The sequence below is a fragment of the Schistocerca gregaria genome, chromosome 7 (assembly GCF_023897955.1).
Source record: "Schistocerca gregaria isolate iqSchGreg1 chromosome 7, iqSchGreg1.2, whole genome shotgun sequence".
NCBI lineage: Eukaryota > Metazoa > Arthropoda > Insecta > Orthoptera > Acrididae > Schistocerca > Schistocerca gregaria.
In genome coordinates this window covers 330,096,349-330,117,861 of record NC_064926.1, presented here as the reverse complement: position 1 = coordinate 330,117,861, position 21,513 = coordinate 330,096,349, and the positions used below count along the sequence as shown (strand labels likewise).

The 21,513-nt window shown below is 42.7% G+C and overlaps 1 protein-coding gene across 1 annotated transcript in view; it reads right to left on the bottom strand.

The window, feature by feature from the left end:
* The window catches only part of LOC126281824 (lipase 3-like), a 71,587-nt gene that overhangs the window by 35,103 nt on the left and 14,971 nt on the right, over positions 1-21,513 (bottom strand). Inside the window, exon 2 of the mRNA XM_049981052.1 lies at positions 10,596-10,791. Within this exon, the coding sequence (XP_049837009.1) occupies positions 10,596-10,791 (196 nt within the window). The remainder of the gene's footprint in view (positions 1-10,595; positions 10,792-21,513) is intronic.

Here is a 21,513-nt window from a genome sequence, read left to right as displayed (position 1 = left end):
AGAATGTGCACAGCATTAGGTCACTTACAAAGAGTACATATTGACATCATTTACGCAACGGTAAATAAAATTTCCTCTACTTCACTTCAAGAAAATAGATTATCCTCTCTCTCTCTTCAGTACTTAACGTGCTGGGCGACGAAAATTTTGTACGATCGGATGATCATGCAATTTATACCCCAAAATTACACGATATTTTGTTTTCTTGGTTTATTTAATTATATTGTACAATACACAGTTACATTGTATTGGTTGGAACTTACATCACGTCGTGGCGTTTCCTTCTGAGCATCAATCGTCCCATTTTTTTGTTACAATCGGTTTTCCTTGAATTGAAGATCGGTATTCTTCTTGATGTTTTAATCATGCCTTTCCTTTTTCGACATAAAGCACTGGATACGATAGATTCACATCGAAAATCACCGAAATGCAGTAGAGTGTACTACTGCTTGCTGATTGTAGGAAAGGAGCAGTTTGTAACGTGTTTACCACCGACATCAGACGTGTCGCGGACAATGTTACTAACACACTCGATAACCAGGTTTCCCTAGGAGCAGGACAAAGCGTTTTCTACATCTACATACATACTCCGCAATCAACCATACGGTGCGTGGCGGAGGGTGCCTCGTACCACAACTAGCATCTTCTCTCCCTGTTCCACTCCTAGACAGAACGAGGGAATAATGATTGCCTGTATATCTCTGTACGAGCCCTAATCTCTCTTATCTTATTTTGTGGTCTTTCCCCGAAATGTAAGTTGGCGGAAGTAAAATTGTACTGCAGTCAGTCTCAAATGCTGGTTCTCTAAATTTCTTCAGTAGCGAGTCACGAAAAGAACGCCTCCTTTCCTCTAGAGACTCCCACCCGAGATCCTGAAGCATTTCCGTAACACTCGCGTGATTATCAAACCTACCAGTAACAAATCTAGCAGCCCGCCGCTGAATTGCTTCTATGTCCTCCCTCAATCCGACCTGATAGGGATCCCAAACGCTCGAGCAGTACTCAAGAATAGGTCGTATTAGTGCTTTATAAGCGGTCTCATTTACAGATGAACCACATCTTCCCAAAATGCTACCAATGAACCGAAGACGACTATCCACCTTCCCCACAACTGCCATTACATGCTTGTCCCACTTCATATCGCTCTGCAGTATTACGCCCGAATATTTAATCGACGCGACTGTGTCAAACGCTACACTACTAATTGAGTATTCAAACATTAAGGGATTCTTTTTCCTATTCATCTGCATAAATCTACATTTATCTATACTTAGAGTTAGCTGCCGTTCTTTACACCAATCAAAAATCCTGCCCAAGTCATCTTGTATCCTCCTACAGTCACTCAACGGCGACACCTTCCCGTACACCACAGCATCATCAGCAAACAACCGCACATTGCTATCCACCCTATCCAAAAGATCATTTATGTAGATAGAAAACAACAGCGGACCTACCACACTTCCCTGGGGCACTCCAGGTGATACCCTCACCTCCGATGATCACTCACCATCGAGGACAACGTACTGGGTTCTATTACTTAAGAAGTCTTCGAGCCACTCACATATTTGGGAACCAATCCCATATCCTCGTACCTTAGTTAGGAGTCTGCAGTGGGGCACCGAGTAAAACGCTTTCCGGAAGTCAAGGAACATGGCATCCGTCTGATACCCTTCATCCATGGTTCGCAAGATATCATGTGAAAAAAGGGCGAGTTGCGTTTCGCAGAAGCGATGCTTTCTGAAGCCGTTCTGAGGTATGGTCAGCAACTTCTCTGTCTCAAGGAAATTAATTATATTCGAATTGAGAATATGTTCGAGAATCCTGCAACAAACTGACGTTAAGGATATTGGTCTGTAATTTTGAGGATCCGTTCTTCTACCCTTCTTATATACAGGCTGCACTATTTTCCAGTCGCCCGGGACTTTACGTTGGGCAAGAGATTCACGATAAATGCAAGTTAAGTAAGGAGCCAATGCAGTAGAGTACTCTCTGTAAAACCGAATTGGAATCCCATCAGGATCTGCCGATTTATTTATTTTCAACTCATTCAGCTGCTTCACAACCCCAGGGATGTCTATCACTATGCCCTCTATACGGGAATCTGTACGAGACTCAAACAGCGGTATGTTTGTACGATCCTCCTGCGTGAAATATTTCTCAAATGCTAAATTTAAAATTTCAGCTTTCGTTTTGCTGTCTTTCGTTGCCAGGCCAGACTGATCAGTGAGTGACTGGATGGAAGCCTTCGACTCGCTTATCGATTTTTCGTAAGACCAGAATTTCCTCGAGTTTTCAGCAAGATCTTTTGCTAAGGTATGACGGTGGTAGTGGTTACATGCTTCGCGCATTGCTCTTTTAACAGCAGCACGAATCTCTACTAACTTTTGCCTGCCCTCATTCTCCCGATCTTTCTTGTAGCGCGAGTGCAACTGTCTGTGTTTTCTGAGCATTCTCCGGATTGCGCTGTTAAACCACGGTGGGTCTTTTCTGTCCGTAGCCCACTTTTTCGGCACATATTTCTCCAATGCGTGATTTACAATGTGTTTAAAATTTGCCCATAATACTTCCACGTCCATCGTACCGGAAGTAAATGAAGTCGATTCATTTACTAAGAGGGGTGCTAACAACTGCTTATCTACTCTTTCTAGTAAGAATACTCTCCTAGCCTTCTTGACCGACTTTTCAACTTTCGTAACGATAGTTGTAATGACAACATCATGATCACTAATCCCTGTCTCAACACTGACACCGTCGATGAGGTCTGGTCTGTTCGTGGCTACCAGATCCAAAATATTTCCATTACGCGTTGGCTGTCTATTTAGCTGCTCAAGACAGTTTTCGGATAATGTGTTCAAAAATAATTCACACGACGGCTTGTCTGTACCACCTGTAATGAATCCATAGACATCCCAGTCTATACTAGGTAGGTTGAAGTCGCCTCCGACATTCTGCAATACAGAGTGTGAACTCCCTTTGAATGGTTCTAGAACTGTCACGGTGGAACCTGGTGGCCGGTAATAACACCCAACAATTAACGTTATTTCCCCTAGCGCTGTTAAACGTGTCTTAACTTCACAATCACATTCTACTTCGACCTCAGTAGACAATATTTTTGTCAACTGCAATGAAGACACCATCTCCTACGGTGTCTAATTTGTCTTTCCGATACACGTTCCAACCGTCACTAAATATTTCAGAACTTCCTGTCTCAGGGTTCAGCCAGGTCTCAGTCTCGAGAACAATTTGCGCGCCACACACTTCCTGGAGGGCAGTAAATTCAGGAACTTTATTCTGAACACTCTGAAAATTTACTGCTAATATCTTGATAGCTGAAGTGTCTTTACACTCAGTACGTCTTGATTTCCCTTCCTGCACGTGGACTGGTGAGTGTTCATCAGGACACCTCGCACTACTGCCTAGCCTAAAAAACCCCCATGTGCACGCCACAAGTTGCTACCCGAGTAATTGCTTCCTTTGTGTAGTGCACTCCTGACCTATCTATGGGCGTCCTACAATTCCCCTCCCAATAGCCGAAGTCTAGAAACCTGCAGCCAAGACCGTCACAGAGTCGACGAAGCCTCTGGTTGAGACCCTCCACTCGGCTCCAAACCAAAGGACCCCGATCCACTCTGGGAACGATGCTACAAATAGAGAGCTCTGCTTGCACCCCGTGTGCGAGGCCAGCGGTCTTCACCAAATTTGCCAGCCGCCTGTACGAACTGAGGATCGCCTTAGAACCCAAGCGACAGGCATCATTGGTGCCGACTTGAGCAACTACTTGCAGATGACTGCACCGCATAATCTCGATAGCCCCAGGCAAGGCCGCCTCCACATCTTGGATGAGGCCCCCCTGGCAGACAAACCGAGTGCACGGTGAAATTATTTCCAGCCCTGTACGCTATTTCCCTAAGGGGCTCCATCACCCGCCTAACGCTGGAGCTCCCAAGCCTTTGCCCCCATGTTCGCCTGCTCGGGCCCTGCTGAAGGAGCGGCTACCTGCCCACTGACAAGACGAACGGGCGAGGCCAGCCGGCCAGCCTCCACATTGACCCTCCGCCTCGAGCGACGCGAACGCGTTGCAGTCCGCCACTCACCCTGAGGTGAGGGTGACCCCAAAGCGCCGGGTACACTAGAAGGTGCCTCGGCGGCCGAGTCAGCAGGGACACAAAACTCAAATACGCCGCACATTTAAGCGCATCAGCTATTCAGTTCACACATGACGCCTGAGAAGACTATTCATAGTGTTGTTACTGTAACAGAACTGCCAATGTACTGTACAGTATTGATGAATCGTGTCGGTAAAGAGGTATGTCTGGGTTTACTGACAGCATAACTGAGGCGTGGCTAGCTCGCGTCATGCCTTGTTTTTTATCACTGGTTTCAGTCCAGTGGTGTCTTATTTCTTCTTTGGTTACCGCCATAACGTTGCTGTCTTCTCTCCGTGAGTGGCAGCAGCAGCATGTATCGATACTAGTACTGCAGTACTATCTTTGGTGTGTCGGATATATATTCTGGGTGTGCTGTGTGTGGGAGTCTGTCGCTTGGGGCAGAGCAGCGAGGAAGTCTCTGTGGCGCTTAGTCAGGTCGGAGCAGTTGGCGGTTTGTAAGCGCGGTTGGAGTTGTGAGGGGCTTCTTTCGAGGGTTACAAAGTTCGGCGTCCACCGATGCTGGACACTGAAGTTGAGTGCTCATTTAACCTACTGTCAAGCCTCAGCTGCTGTCACATCTCTTCATTTGATCCTGGTAGTCGCTTTCTGGAAGAGTCCAGCGAGCAACAACCTGTGTGCATTGAAGTCGGATAGAATTGCATCCGTCTTCCTGTGTGGAGTTTACCTTAATTTAATTCATTCCTTCATTAATGAAGTGTACCCGCAGTATCTTCTGCCTTGTACCCGTTGACTAATTTTCGGCAGTGTATTTCCCTCGTTGTGTTGATGCTATCCAGCATGGCGTGCAGTTCGACAGCTGAGGTGTGTTGGTAGTTTTGGACGTTTATTCGGACTTGGCTGGGTGGGGCACCAGTATCCAAAACGTTGTGCTATTGACATCTTGTTGTCTTTTTGCTGGTCAGGTGGAGCAGAACTGATCTTGTTGGTTGGTTTGTTGGCTGGCCTTTGGTTGGGTTACCTTCCGATGAAGAGGTTGTCAGTCTGCCTGCCTGTGTCACCTAAACGTGCGTTAGTGTTACCTTCCCAGGCCGACCCCTGGCACCTTCTGATCACCGCTCCTTGTGTTTTACATAGTGATTTCCTTTTTAGTCTTAAGTTCCCTATGTTGCCTTCAGCCGAGGTTTAACCTATTAAAATTGCAAGTCTTTTCCTCTTAGGCCTTAAGCCGTAAATTTGTTTCAAGTTGATAAGTGGTCTTCAGAAGAGTTTTCAGCCTTTTGAAATCAAAAGTTGAAAAATTTGTTTAGGCCTTAAGCTGTAATAAATATTTTATAGTTGGTATGTGGCCTTCAGCCGAGTTTTTCAGCTTAAATTAAATACTGGAAATTTCTTTGTCTGGGCTTTAAGCCGTGAGATTGTTTGGGTTTCATATGTGGTCTTCAGCTGAGGTTTATTGTTTTTGTGGTCTTCAGTCCTGAGACTGGTTTGATGCAGCTCTCCATGCTACTCTATCCTGTGCAAGCTTCTTCATCTCCCAGTACCTTTTGCAGCCTACATCCTTCTGAATCTGCTTCGTGTATTCATCTCTTGGTCTCCTTCTACGATTTTTACCTTCCACGCTGCCCTCCAGTACCAAACTGGTGATCCCTTGATGCCTCAGAACATGTCCTACCAACCGATCCCTTCTTCTAGTCAAGCTGTGCCACAAACTCCTCTTCTCCCCAATTCTATTCAATACCTCCTCATTAGTTATGTGATCTACCCATCTAATCTTCAGCATTCTTCTGTAGCACCACATTTCGAAAGCTTCTATTCTCTAATTGTCTAAACTAATTATCGTCCATGTTTCACTTCCATACAAATATTACACTCCATACTTTCAGAAACGACTTTCTGACCCTTAAATCAATACTCGATGTTAAGAAATTTCTCTTCTTCAGAAACGCTTTCCTTGCCATTGCCAGTCTACATTTTATATCCTCTCTACTTCGATCATCATCAGTTATTCTGCTCCCCAAACAGCAAAACTCCTTTACTACTTTAAGTGTCTCATTTCATAATCTAATTCCCTCAGTATCACCCGACTTAATTGGACTACATCCCATTATCCTCGTTTTGCTTTTGTTGATGTTCATCTCATACCTTCCTTTTAAGACACTGTCCATTCCGTTCAACTGCTCTTCCAAGTCCTTTGCTGTCTCCGACAGAATTAAAGTTTTTATTTCTTCTCCATGGATTTTAATACCTACTCGGAACTTTTCTTTTGTTTCCTTCACTGCTTGCTCAATAATCAGATTGAATAGCATCGGGGAGAGGCTACAATCCTGTCTCACTCCCTTCCCAACCACTGCTTCCCTTTCATGTCCCTCGACTCTTATAACTGCCATCTGGTTTCTGTACTAATTGTAAATAGCCTTTCGCTCCCTGTATTTTACCCCTACCACCTTCAGATTTTGAAAGAGAGTATTCCAGTCAACATTGTCAAAAGCTTTCTCTAAGTCTACAAATGCTAGAAACGTTGGTTTGCCTGTCCTTAATCTTTCTTCTAAGATAGGTCGTAGGGTCACTATTGCCTCACGTGTTCCAACATTTCTACGGAATCCAAACTGATCTTCCCCGAGGTCGGCTTCTACCAGTTTTTCCATTCGTCTGTAAAGAATTAGCATTAGTATTTTGCAGCTGTGACTTCTTAAACTGATAGTTCGGTAATTTTCACATCTGTCAACATCTGCTTTCTTTGGGATTGGAATTATTATATTCTTCTTGAAGTCTGAGGGTATTTCGCCTGTCTAATACATCTTGCTCATCAGATGGTAGAGTTTTGTCAGGACTGGCTCTCCCAAGGCTGTCAGTAGCCCTAATGGAATGTTGTATACTCCTGGGGCCTTTTTGCGACTCAGGTCTTTCAGTGCTGTGTCAAACTCTTCACGCAGTATCATATCTCCCATTTCATATTCATCTACATCCTCCTCTATTTCCATAATATTTTCCTCAAGAACATCGCCACTGTATAGACCCTCTATATACTCCTTGCACCTTTCTGCTTTCCATTCTTTGCTTAGAACTGGGTTTCCATCTGAGCTCTTGATACTCATACAAGTGGTTCGCTTTTCTCCAGAGGTCTCTTTAATTTTCCTGTAGGTAGTGTCTATCTTACCCCTAGCGAAATATGATTCTACATCCTTACATTTGTCCTCTAGCCATCCCTGCTTAGCCATTTTGCATTTCCTGTCGATCTGATTTTTGAGACGTTTTTATTCCTTTTTGCCTGCTTCACTTACTGCATTTTTGTATTTTCTCCTTTCATCAATTAAATTCAGTATCTCCTCTGTTGCTCAAGGATTTCTATTAGCCCTCGTCTTTTACCTACTTGATCCTCTGCTGCCTTCTACTGTATTTCTTTCGCCCATTCCTGTCAATTGTTCCCTTATGCTCTCCCTGAAACTCTGAACAACCTCTGGTTCTTTCAGTTTATCCAGGTCCCATCTCCTTAAATTCCTACCTTTTTGCAGTTTCTTCAGTTTTAATCTACAGTTCATAACCAATAGATTGTGGTCAGAGTCCACATCTGCCCCTGGAAATGTCTTACAGTTTGAAACCTGGTTCCTAAATCTCTGTCTTACCATTATGTAATCTATCTGAAACCTTCTATCTCCAGGGTTCTTCCATGTATACAACCTTCTTTCATGATTCTTGAATCAAGTGTTAGCTATGATTAAGTTATGCTCCGTGCAAAATTCTACTTTCATTTCTTAGTCCCAATCCATATTAACCTACTACGTTTCCTTCTCTTCCTTTTCCTACTGTTGAATTCCAGTCACCCATAAATATTAAATTTTCGTCTCCCTTCACTACCTGAATAATTTCTTTTATCTCATCATACACTTGATCAATTTCTTCATCATCTGCAGTGCTAGTTGGCATATAAACTTGTACTACTGTAGTAGGCGTGGGCTTCGTGTCTATCTTGTCCACAATCTCTATGCTGTTTGTAGTAGATTACCCGCACTCCTATTTTTTATTCATTATTAAACCTACTCCTGCATTACCCCTATTTCATTTTGTATTTATAACCCTGTATTCACCTGACCAAAAGTCTTCTTCCTCCTGCTACCGAACTTCACTAAATTCCAATATACCTAACTTTAACCTATCCATTTCCCTTTTTAACTTTTCTAACCTACCTGCCCGATTAAGGGATCTGACATTCCACGCCTCCTGAGTAGTCTCCGCTCGGAGATCCGAATGGGGGACTATTTTACCTCCGGAATATTTTAGCCAAGTGGACGCCATCATCATTTAATCATACAGTAAAGCTGCATGCCCTCGGGAAAAATTACGGCTGTAGTTTCCCCTTTTTTCAGCCGTTCGCAGTACCACAACAGCAGGGCCGTTTTGGTTAGTGTTACAGGGCAGATCAGTCAATCATCCAGACTGTTGCCCCTGAAACAACTGAAAAGGCTGCTAACAGATACCCCTCCGTTGTGGTTGCACCTACCGTACAGCTATCTGTGTCCTGTGTCGTTGAGGCACGCAAGCCTCCTCACCAACGGCCCATGGTTCACGGGGGGGAGGGGGAGAGCCGAGGTTTATATGAAGTATTTTAGGATAAAGCCTTTAGTCTATTTTAGTTGAAGTTAAAAGCTCTTCCCTTTAGGCCTGAAGTAGTAAAAGTGTTTTCTGCATGGTGTGTAACCTTTAGCCGAGTTTTAATCCCTCTTAAGTTAAAAATTGAAAATCCTTGTCTTGCCCTTAAGTCATAAGTTTGAAGTTCTTTAGTACGAGGCCTTCAGCCAAGTTTTACACGAAATATTTTAAGGATAGGGCATTCAGCCTTTTCGGATTTAAATCTCTTCTTCCTAGGCCTTAAGCCATTACATGGCTTTGTTGATATGCTGCCTTCAGTCGATTTTTCAGCCTACTTAGATTACAAATTGAAGATATTTGTCTCGGTCTTAAGCCGGAACACTGTTCTTGATTAGTGTGGGGCCTTCAGCCGAGTTCTACGGGAAAACTTTAAGCTAACGCTTTCCGTCTATTTGCATTGAACATAGAAAAAAAATTTCTGAGGAAGTGAAACTTTCAGAAGAACTTCTGTACCTCAGTTCCATACTTAGGCCTTGTGCCTTGGATTTTCGATATGGCCTTCAGCCGATCTAAATTAAATCAAAGGAGGTATTTCGTTAAAACCTTGAGAGTTTGTGATTCTTGCTTGTGTGATACGTGTTTTAACAAATAAAGTTTATATGTTTAGTGCAACTGACAGTAACTTATTTTGGCCCCTTTCCACAAATGTAACCTCATCCGTTCTGTCCTGCTAGCCCAGGGATTTCAATAACAAATAACTGGCTATAAAGAAGGGGAATTATTCGCTTCAGACTTTTGAGAAACGCAGTTAAACAGTCAGCAACATGTTTTTGATCCGAGAGGATCAGGATATGTCGGACATACTGATAAACCATCACTTTCCCAACGATGAAGAGAGGCTGAAAGCGTATTTCATATTTATTCGTCATCAGTTTACGTCGTTTTTGAACCACGTGGAAGAACAGGCTACTAACAAGTAATTTAAGCAAAATGAAATTCTGTTAGCTTAAGCAACGGTTTACACTTAAAAAATCATATTTTGTCCTTCTTTTGTTTATTCCTTATTAATTGTTTTTATTATCATGATTTATCACTTCTGCTGGTAATATTTTCAAGTATAGATTTTTATAACCCATTTTTCTAACATATTATAAGACAGCATTGTCATCAAATTAGAAATATGGTATTATAGTCAATATCTAGGTAACTTATTACATTTTTAATATCAGTATTACTAGAAATGACGACGTCTGATCTGACCAAGTCCCATGTACATGTATGTACAGACACAACGTCAGTTACCGGTTCATCTTCCTCCGCAATGAAATGTACTTTTAGCTTTTTAGCAAACCTGGTAACTGTTTTGCATACGAACTTTACCTGAATTACAGCAATTACCTTAACAGAACGCAGCGTACAACCTATTAGACTTGACCAGAGCCAGTTGTCCAATCACGCTGACGTAAAGTGTTGGCGCGCTACGCAGTGTGCTCTGTTGGAAAACACCCTTCACTGTCTTCTCACGGACGAAGGTACAACGCACTAGCAGCACAAAATTCTTGCTGCTGGCAAAATCTGGCTCAAATCTAGTGGAAGTGTCCTGAAGAACGACGAGTTTTATCTAGTACTTCTAACCAATCTCAAGTTATTAGCCATGGAACATTCAGCATTTACAGGACAAATACGAACGTATCCAATTTTGTCGCTCTTAGCGTTTCCCATTTCGCCCACAATTTCTGAAATACGTCCGATCTCGGGAAGTTGAACGATTTCAGTTCCCATCGCTATCCAGTGAGGATGCCAAACGTACATGCTGCAAGTAGGCCAACATTATCATTGTTTCTTCAACACTCTACAGATACACCTGTCCGAGGTGAGCTGATGGTCACCGCCACTTACCGAAGCCCTTGCCAGGACCCATAATGACCCAGTCTGCGGAGCTGGCGAGCAGTCCGTGCATCACCAGGATGGGGAAGGCGGAGCCCCCACTCGCCTTGGGGCTGGACGGCACGCGGAACATGCGCAGGATGTAGCCGTCCGCCGTCGTCACGAAGTGCTCCTCCACCGGGTAGCCGTACTTCCTCAGGAGCTGCGCCTGCACACAGGCAAGTTCCAGGTAGTTCGTACTCCTATGGCTCTCTGTGCTGTGCCGCTATGCGCAATTCAGCGTTCTATGCAACGTTGCAGTCAGGCTTATTAGTGAACTGGAACAATAAGTTCCGTGCTTAAATTTCTGACTGAAGACAACACAATGACTTTAAACATATGCGGAATAATTAAAAACGCGACAGAGAACAAGAAAAAGTTGTAGTTCTTTGAGTAAGTGAACATTAGATAGTCAGGAATACTGTAAGCAAAGTGGTCAGCTGCCGTACCTGCTTAAATGTGCGTAATAGCACAACAGTCCAATGGTTCCAAGCCTGGGGGTAGTTACCCCCTGAGGGGTAAGATGAAAATTTCTGAGGGGTTAAAGCTAAACGAATCGAGTCTGTTTCAGGCGCGAAACTAAATCACTTTCACAAAATCATTACTGTTATCACAATTTTGTAAGACTCTAATATTGATTCTATAAGTTATTAATACTTTTTCTCAGTTATTAGTATTAATGTGATGGAGGTTACAAGTCCCTCACAGAGTCCACCCACTACACAGACAAGTTGTGCATTGTCCCTACGTCGCTGAATGTAAAGTGAGACATATACACAAGAAATTCTAAGCATCTCAAGAAAATATCTTCTCCAAGTTGTAGGTAGTACAAAGCTGTAACTACGTAAGGGCTACCACACTGCTGTACTCAGTATTATTATTATTACTATTCCTCTTAGCGGCTGTGGTCAGAAGCAAAGCATTTGCATCCTGAAGTCTTACAATTTCTACCAGTTCAGAAGTAACAAGTGCAGCAATCAGTAATCGTAGCGCACATTTTATCTTGGTTGGTTTTAAATGGGGTTAAAGTGTGCAGGTGAAGCAACTGCTGCAATGGGGAGGAGTTATGCAGGGAAAGTATGTTTTGTAACAAGCGTCTACCATCGCTGTCGATAGTTAGCTTTCTTATCTGAGAAGGAGTAGTGAGCAGCACTAGCGATGCACCACGATTTCCTTCGTCATTAGTTTTAACACACACACACACACACACACACACACACACACACACACACACACACACACACACACACACTCACACAACATAAATGTCATTAATCTTTCATCATTTTAAAAATAAATGTGTTCCAAGAAAAGTCTTTCGTTCTACAGTTTAGTTACGTGCTTAACTTGGTGATAATGTGTGTGTGTGTGTGTGTGTGTGTGTGTGTGTGTGTGTGTGTGTGTGTGTGGTTGGGGGGGGGGGGGGGGGAAGTCAGCAAACAAAGGGAAGAAAGGGGGAAGAGTGAGGGTACTACTAAGGTCTAACCACATTCGTTTCAGAGTCAGAATAGAGAGCAGACCTGCCGGCAAATCTGCAGCTACACTCTGATACTAAAATAAAACACAGTCCAGTAAAATGTGGCGCACAGTGATCTGTACACCACAAGCACCACACTTTGGAGGGTCCTCTCGCCGGAACAGGAAGCCATGCGGTCAGACGACTGTGGTGTATGCGAAGACGAGTAAGGAGGACTTCATCCCGTCTTCGCGGCTGAAAGGAGTTATGCCACGGTGGCGTAGTGCGCTTTAATAGATATAGCTTATTATCTGTCACTTCCAGCCACTAGTCTTCGCATCGATGCATGACTCTGTACCTCAATAGCAAAGTGATAGCATACAGGGGGATGGCACTGAGGATCAAGACACGCCTCCTTCGTGGCTGCACCCGTCAGAGGTTCGAGTCCTCCCTTGGGCATGGGTGTGTGTGTTGTCCTTAGAGTAAGTCAGTTTATATTAGATTAAGTAGTGTGTAAGCTTAGGGACCGATGACCTCAGCAGTTTTACTCGTCCGCCGTTTCATTCCCCACAACAACTGCTTGGTTATGAGGGGCATACGAGGTGTGACAAAGTAATGAGACTTATGTGAAAAAAAATGTTGCTTACCGTTTTAGTCGAGTTTAGTGTTGTCTCCTTCAAAGTAGTTCCCTTCCGATTGCACATACTTTTTCCAGCGCTTCCGCCATTGATGATAACATTTCTGGAACTTGTCTCCTGTAATACCCTTCAAGACCCTCGTTACAGCTTTTTGGACATCCTGTGTTGTTTGAAAATTGTGTCCCTTGACCGCCGTTTTAACTCTTGGAAATAGAAAAAAGTCGCACAGAGCGATATCTGCTGAATAAGGTGGCTGTGGTAGTACTGAAATTTGTTTTGAGATTAATAACTGCTGTACTGACAGAGCAGTATGGAATGGTGCATTATCGTGATGCAGAATCCATTTATCAGCAATGTTGGCACGAACACGACGAACTACTTTATGAAGTCTTGCTAACATTTCTTTGTAGTAATATTGGTGAATTGTTTGCCCAGGAGGTACCCACTCTCTATGAACAATTCCCTTGGAATCAAAGAAGCACACTAGCATGCATTTCATTTTTGACTTTGACATGCAACCTTTTTTGGTCTGGGTGATCCCTTTGAGCACCATTGCGAACTTTGGCGTTTTGTCTCTGGATCGTACTGAAAAACCAACTTTCATCACCAGTGATAACACGACTCAACAATTCTGGATTGATTTCCGTTTGCTCTAACAGATCGGCTGCCACATTTTTCCATGTTTCTCGCTGTTGTGGTGTGAGATGTTTGGGGACCAGTTTTAGACAAATCTTTCTCATACTAAGATCTTCAGTTATTATTAGACGAACCGTTTCTCGATTGGTGTTCAGTTCTTCTGCAATCATTTCCACTGATAATCTTCGATCAGATGGTACGAGTTCACGCACCGTTGCCAAGTTGACATCCGTCCATGAGGTTGATGGTCGTCCACTGCAGTCTTCATCTTCAGTATTCGTTCTGCCTTCACTAAACATTTTATGCCAATGAAAAACTTGAGCTCTTGACATAGCCTCCTTTCCAAAAGCCTTCTGAAGCCACCCATAAGTTAACATCGCGTTTTCACCCAATTTAATGCAAAAAGAAATGGCATACCTTTGCGCAATATTATGCGGTTCCATTTATGTGACGAGAGACACAAACACATGTTAGCTTATTACAGCACAACTCAAGACTGAGCAGTTGCATCGATGTGCTGCTTGGACTAGAAGCAGCTTATAGACTAAGGTCAAAGACACTGTGACTACACGAGCCTGCAGGGTTGCCACATCTTGCAAAGGAAATCAGTCTCATTACTTTATTGTTGCACCTCGTATACAGAGTGACAATTATTGAACTATATGAAATAAAATTGTCATAACTTCTGAACGGTTTGCGTTAGGATGTTCAAGCAGCACGGTTGGCCGCAGGGTGTGATGGAAATTAGTATGGTTTGGTTTAGTGACGAAGCACACTTTTATTTGGATGGGTTTGCCAATAAGCAATATTTGCGCATTTGGGTGACTGAGAATCTTTACTTCACGATCGAGAAGTCTCTTCACCCTCAACAGGTAACTGTGTGGTGTGCAATGTCCAGTCACGGAATAATCGGTGTGATACTCCTTTATGGCACGGTATCTACTGAACGGTACGTGACGGTTTTGGAAGATGATTTCACCTCCATTATCTAAAGTGGCTCTGATGTCGATAATATGTGGTTCATGTAAGACGGAGCTCGATCCCCAGAAGCAGGAGAGTGTTTTATGTCTTGAAGGAGCATTTTGAGGACCGCATTCTGACTCTGGAGTACCCTGAGGCCACTGGCTTGGGCCTCGATGGGCCGCCATGTTCTGCGGATTTGAACACATGCGACTGCTTTTTGTGGGGATGTATCAAAGACACGATGTACAGCAATAACCCCAGAACCATTGCTGAGCTGAAAACAGCCATTCAGGAGGTCATCGACAGCATCGATGTCCCGACACTTGAGCGCACCGTGCAGAATTTCGCTATTCGTTTGTGCCACATTATCGCCAGTGATGGCGGGCATATCGAACATGTCACAACCTAAATCCGAATATCTGTAGTGACATTTACATGTTGAATAAAGTGTGCGTCCGCCGTAGTCTGAAAATAATTTACGTTTCTTTTTTCATGTTGGTCATTAACTGTCACCCCATAAACATGGCAGGTCACTTGATTAATGCTGATACTTAGCACGTAATGCGGAGCAATGTTGGAAGCGGCTTCCGTGACGTATGACGGGAACGCGAGACGCTCTGTCGGCAGCTGATTTTATGAGACCAATGACCGAACTGCGGCAGGCGACGCGTTTTGTAGCTCGGATTTTAAAATCGTGTCCTAATCTACCCACAAACTCGTGATGTGCATTGTATCCCAGAAAACAGAGGTCAACAACCTGCGGCAGAACTATTAATCAATCGATATATTTTGCACCATACAGATATCTTGTCTAAATCATTTTGTAGTTCGTTTTGATCTTCTGATGACTTAACGAGACCATAAAATCAGAAGTTATCTGTAAATCTGAGTCCTGCTCAGATGGCTAGATTGTTTGTAGAGATTAAGAACAGCAGAGAACTCATAAGGCTTCCTTTGGGAACTCGGTTTTACTAGATGACTTCTCGTCAATTACTACGAATCTTTATTAAAGGAAATCGAAAATGTAATCGCACTACCGACCGACGCAGTGCTTCATGGGCACGCAATTTGATTAGGAGCCAATGTAAGAAACAGTGTCAAAAACCTTCTAGAAATCTATAAATGTGAGAAAACCACATATCCTCTTTTGAAACCACTAATAATATTAATAATAATAATAATGTATTTTGGCACAACGGGTGTGAATAAAGAGCCACTCATGTTTGGCAAAAACGTTATTTTCCGAATCTGTGCTAGTTATGTTTCAATAGATCATTTCCACCGAAGTATATTGGAACTCAATATATGTTCCAAAATTCTGATACACATGGATGTCAACGATATGAGTCTACAATTCACCAAGTTTCTTCTATTTTCTTTCTTGTGTACTGATGTGTCCTGTGCAACTTTCCGACTTTTAGGTACTAGCACGAATGTTTTGTAGAGCGAGCAGTTTTTCATATACAGGGTGCTCCATTGACATCTCACGAAATAAGCATCAAACGAAAAAACTACAAAGAACGAAACTCGTCTACCTTGAAGAGGGAAACCTGATGGCGCTATGGTGGTCCCGCTAGATGGCGCTGCCATAGGTCAAACGGATATCAGCTGCGTTTTTTTAACGAGGAACCCCCATTTTTTATTACCTATTCGTGTAGTACGTAAAGAAATATGAATGTTTTAGTTGGACCACTTTTTTCGCTTTGTGATAGATGGTGCTGTATTAGTCACAAACGTATAAGTACGTGGTATCACGTAACATTCCGTCAGTGCGGACGGTATTTGCTTCGCGATGCATTACTCGTCTTAAAATGGACCGTTTACCAATTGCGGAAAAGGTAGATATCGTGTTCATGTATGGCTATTGTGATCAAAATGCCCAACAGACGTGTGCTTTTTATGCTGATCGGTATCCTGGATGACATCGTCCAAGTGTCCAGACCGTCCGCCGGATAGTTACGTGATTTAAGGAAACAGGAAGTGTTCATTCACATGCGAAACGTCAACCACGACCTGCAACAAATGACGATGCCCAAGTAGGTGTTTTAGCTGCTGTGGCGGCTAATCCGCATATCAGTAGCAGACAAATTGTGCGAGAATCGGGAATCTCAAAAACGTCGGTGTTGAGAATGCTGCATCAACATCGATTGCACCCGTACCATATTTCTATACACCAGCAATTGCATAGCGACGACTTTGAACGTCGTGTACAGTTCTGCCACTGGGCACGAGAGAAATTATGGGACGATGGCAAATTTTTTGCACGCATTCTATTTAGCGACGAAGCGTCATTCACCAACAGCGGTAACGTAAACCTGCATAATATGCACTATTGGGCAACGGAAAATCCACGATGGCTGGGACAAGTGAAACATCACCGACCTTGGCGGGTTAATGTACGATGCGGCATTATGGGAGGAAGGATAATTGGCCCCCATTTTATCGACGGCAATCTAAATGGTGCAATGTATGCTGATTTCCTACGTAATGTTTTACCGATGTTACTACAAGATGTTTCACTGCGTGACAGAATGACGATGTACTTCCAACATGATGGATGTCTGGCACATAGCTCACGTGCGGTTGAAGCGGTATTGAATAGCATAGTTCATGACAGGTAGATTGGTCGTCGAAGCACCATACCATGGTCCGCACGTTCACCAGATCTGATGTCCCCGGATTTCTTTCTGTGGGGAAAGTTGAAGGATATTTGCTATCGTGATCCACCGACAACGCCTGACAACATGCGTCAGCGCATTGTCAATGCATGTGCGAACATTATGGAAGGTGAACTACTCGCTATTAAGAGGAATGTAGTTACAGGTATTGCCAAATGCATTGAGGTTGACGGACATCATTTTGAGCATTTATTGCATTAATGTGGTATTTATAGGTAATCACGCTGTAACAGCGTGCCTGCTCAGAAATTATAAGTTCACAAAGGTACATGTATCACACTGGAACAACCGAAATAAAATGTTCCAACGTACCTACGTTATGTATTTTAATTTAAAAAACCTACCTGTTACCAACTGTTCATCTAAAATTGCGAGCCATATGTTTGTGACTATTACAGCTCCATCTATCACAAAGCGAAAATAGTGGTGCAACTAAAACATTCATATTTCTTTACATGCTACACGAGCATGTAATAAAAATGGGGGTTTCTATTTTAAAAAAAGCTGTTGATATCCGTTTGACCTATGGCAGCGCCGTCTAGCGGGCCAACCATAGCGCCATCTTGTTTCCCCCTTCATGGTAGACAAGTTCCTTTCTTTGTAGTTTTTCGTTTGACATTTATTTCGTGAGATATTTGGCCCTGTCACAATCAATGGACCACCCTGTAGAATGAAATTTTTACTCTGCAGCGGAGTGTGCGCTGATATGAAACTTCGTGGCAGATTAAAACTGTGTGCCGGACCGAGACTCGAACTCGGGACCTTTGACTTTCGCGAAACCCAAAGATCCCGAGTGCTAGTCTCGGTCCGCCACACAGTTTTAATCTGCCACGAAGTTTCATATCAGCGCACACTCCGCTGTAGAGTGAAAATTTCATTCTAGAAACATCCCCGAGGCTGTGGCTAAGCCATGTCCCCACAATATCCTTGCTTCTAGGGGTGCTAGTTATGCAAGGTTCGCAGGAGAGCTTCTGTGAAGTTTGGAAGGTAGGAGACGAGGCACTGGCGGAATTAAAGCTGCGAGAAGGGATGCCGACACGGTATCTCAGCGTGCTTCGTCAGAGGGTTAGCTACCCTCTATAATAAAAAACTGAGTGACCGGGTCAACAAAGAACCTGAACGGCTGTCATCGGACTTCCGCCATGAACAAATGCATCGACCATTATAGAGCAAAATGAGGTTAAAAAAAAAAAAAAAAAGTTGGTAGAGCACTTGCCCGCGGAAGGCAAAGGTCCCGAGTTCGAGTGTCCGTCCGGCACACAGTTTTAATCTGCCAGTAAGTTTCAGTTTTGAATACGATTGCTAAAATGGAACTGTTTAATGAGCGCACTCTGAAAGGAACCCAATTGGTAGACTATCTGGATCGGTAAGTTTGTCTTTATTAAGTGATTTAAGGGTATTTGTTGTACCAAGGACATCTGCTTCCAAATTACTTATGTTGGCAGCTGTTCTTGATTCTAAGTCTGGAATATTTATTGAATATTCCTTCTAAACAGGATTTCGAAAAACCATGTTTGGTAACTCCACTTTACAGACTCTGTGTTCGATAACATTGCCTTTGCTATATAACGTATCATTTTCGATTTTTGCACTTTGCTCTGTTGCTTTATCTCTGCTTTGTAGTCGTGTGCTCCAGGCAGTTATATTAACTGATGAATACGACGTTTTGCTATAATTCTTCGCCGCTTTCTGGTTTCATGAATTGATAAAACAGACTGCAGATGCTGAAAAAGCTCACTTTTTTGCTTATTTCTCATTGTTCTTTGTGATTCTCATCGCTGGTACGATTACGATTCTGATTCTCACTTCTTGGTTACGCTATCTGAAATAACTGTTTGCAGTTCAGGTACTGTAATTGTTATGTGTATATAAAAATAGAGCAAAAGAAATTTCCTAGTATCTGCATTTGTGATTTAACAAACTACCATTGAGATATTTAAACTGAAAAGCAACAAACATTTCGGCAAGGCTCTTTTCATTTACGTATGTTTAATAATCCGACTGGAGAAGCGTCGAGTTAGTGTAATGAGATTAATACGATTACAGTGGTTACATGAGTGATTTAATTTACTCTCTTTAACGTTCTCTAATCTAACATGGTACTGGGTACATCAGTTTGCTTTTATAAGCGAGTTTCGGAAGTGAGAAGTGCTGTTAATGAGACGGGTGACTTGTTGCAAGGCTCAGCGAATCGATCCGCGGGGAACAGAGTGAGCGCACCCTTTGACAGTACTGTAGGGGTGGAGGGCGACAGGTAAAACGACCTTGCCTAGTCAAAGAGAAAGCTCCTTTGCCAAGCAGAGAGCTGGCTATTGTGCAGTTATAGTATGGGCCTGCTGTGGTTGACCTAGGCGAAAAAAACTTTCTGATGGATGGGAATCTGTCAGTGTGTGGTAGGCACAAAGATCTTGTAAAGAGAAATACTTCAGCTGATAAACATCTCCTAGCTTTCGTAAAAACATGGCAAAACAGTTCTGATCTACTAAAGATTCATTTGTTGCAGCGAAGTCAGCTACTAGCCTCGTGGATAGTTTTTTAGCGTTTCTCAGGGCCTCTGGTTTGTGAGAGCAGCTATTGGTGTGATAGGAGTGACATCAGGAGAATGCAACTGCGGTACGCTGTTTAGAGAAGAGGGGAAGAAATTCAGTTCATTGACATGTTTCGCATTTTCTGGCGGGATGTTGAAGAACCAATTACGCCATTGGTGGCTTGCAGTACCTTTTGAGAGCATTGGTGGTCGCTTTTTCGACTGCAGGTGGAAGGGAGCAAGTAATTTTTAACGAACTTGAAAGTAAAGACATAGCAGAGATCGGAGGTAAACAGATCGTCACTTTGCAAGTTGTGTTTTAAACTGCAGGAGCTATCTGGGGTCCAATGTTCGAGTCCTCATCTGACCAATCATAGAGCCAGAATTCATGGTAGTGACGTGTGGTGCCTGCACTCTGTTCGTATATGGTCACGATACGATACATTTCACAGAGTCAGATGCGACATTAATAAGCAACTCCACTACAGTGAATAAATTTGCCAACTGGTAGTCTTAGTTTTTCAATTCTCTACAGAAAGTATGTCAATGAGTCTCAAGTGTGTGCCTGTTTCGCCGGCCGGAATGGCCGAGCGGTTAAGGCTTCAGTCTGGAACCGTGCGACCGCTACGGTCGCAGGTTCGAATCCTGCGTCGGGGATGGATGTGTGTGATGTCCTTAGGATAGTTAGGTTTAAGAAGTTCTAATTTCTAGGGGACTGATGACCTCAGATGTTGAGTCCCACAGTGCTCAGAGCCATTTGAACCATTTATTTATTTATTTATTATTATTATTTTTTTGCCTGTTTCACAGTTAATTCTGATTCAGTTGCATCCACTTACACACACAGGGTTTTGCAAAGTCAGAGCACTGAATGCCTTTTACCTTGATGAATCTGAGAGAATTAAAATAATTAAGTTTCTAACACGTCATGCATCAAGTTTCTGTCTGGTGTGGGTCAGTCTTCTTTCGAACTTTACTGATCTTTTCCGTAAGCGCAGGACCTACACTTCGGAGACGAATTTTTGCGAAAGGTTAACTTTTATTTCATCAAACATTACCACGTTATACACTGAAGGCACTGATTGTGTCTTGCTTCTGTTATACTAAACTAGAACCTTTTTCGATATTGTACCGGCTTTCGAGATTTGAAACTACACGAAACTTTGCCTGGCTAATATTTGTGTTACACATTTTGCTCTCAGGAAAACATTTCATAAAGATGCTTTAGTGATGCAAAATGTTCCCCGTCACTTGGTTCGCACTTAGGCTGCTCTGAAAAACTGATTGCAGCTATAAAAAATGTCCATTGTATCAGTTTATAACTTGACTAAAATAACTGCTAGCATTAATACTTCTTAAGCACAAGTGACATTTATGTGTGATTGTATCCTCTATGTTTGAGTTCTGGAAAGTACTGACTTAGAGCTGGCTTTCCAGTGTTATAGGCTCCAACTTAATTTTTCGAATTTGTTCGAAGGAGTGGAACTGATGCAGTGGTAAACCTATCTTTGTGTTTTTTCACGAAGAAATATGCTATGAAATTTTCACTTCATAGTTCAACAAGTATATTGAAATACCTGGTTTGTTTTACTCGCCACCATCAGTTATATGCCTGCATTGCAAATGGGATCCCTAAGAATTATTTTAAAATGAGAGACGTTTTGTCTCGCACTAAGGTATGGTCACGGTCAACTAAAACGCATAATATTTTGATAAAAAATTAATAAATAAAATAAAACAATTTCCAACTTCCGATTGTTGCATACCTTTCATCCACAAAACTGAAAAGCTGATTATGTCACGTTTAGCATTGTGTAAATATGAGAGAATTAATTAACTTTCTATTTGAATTGCCACTATTAAGGACACAAATGAGAGCAAATCAAAGCATTGAATTACTATTTACCCGTTACAGTTTTTCTTAGTAAGATTAACAGTTTTATTTATTTGATGTTGCTGAGCAATAATCATATAATAATTGCCATTTGTAGGA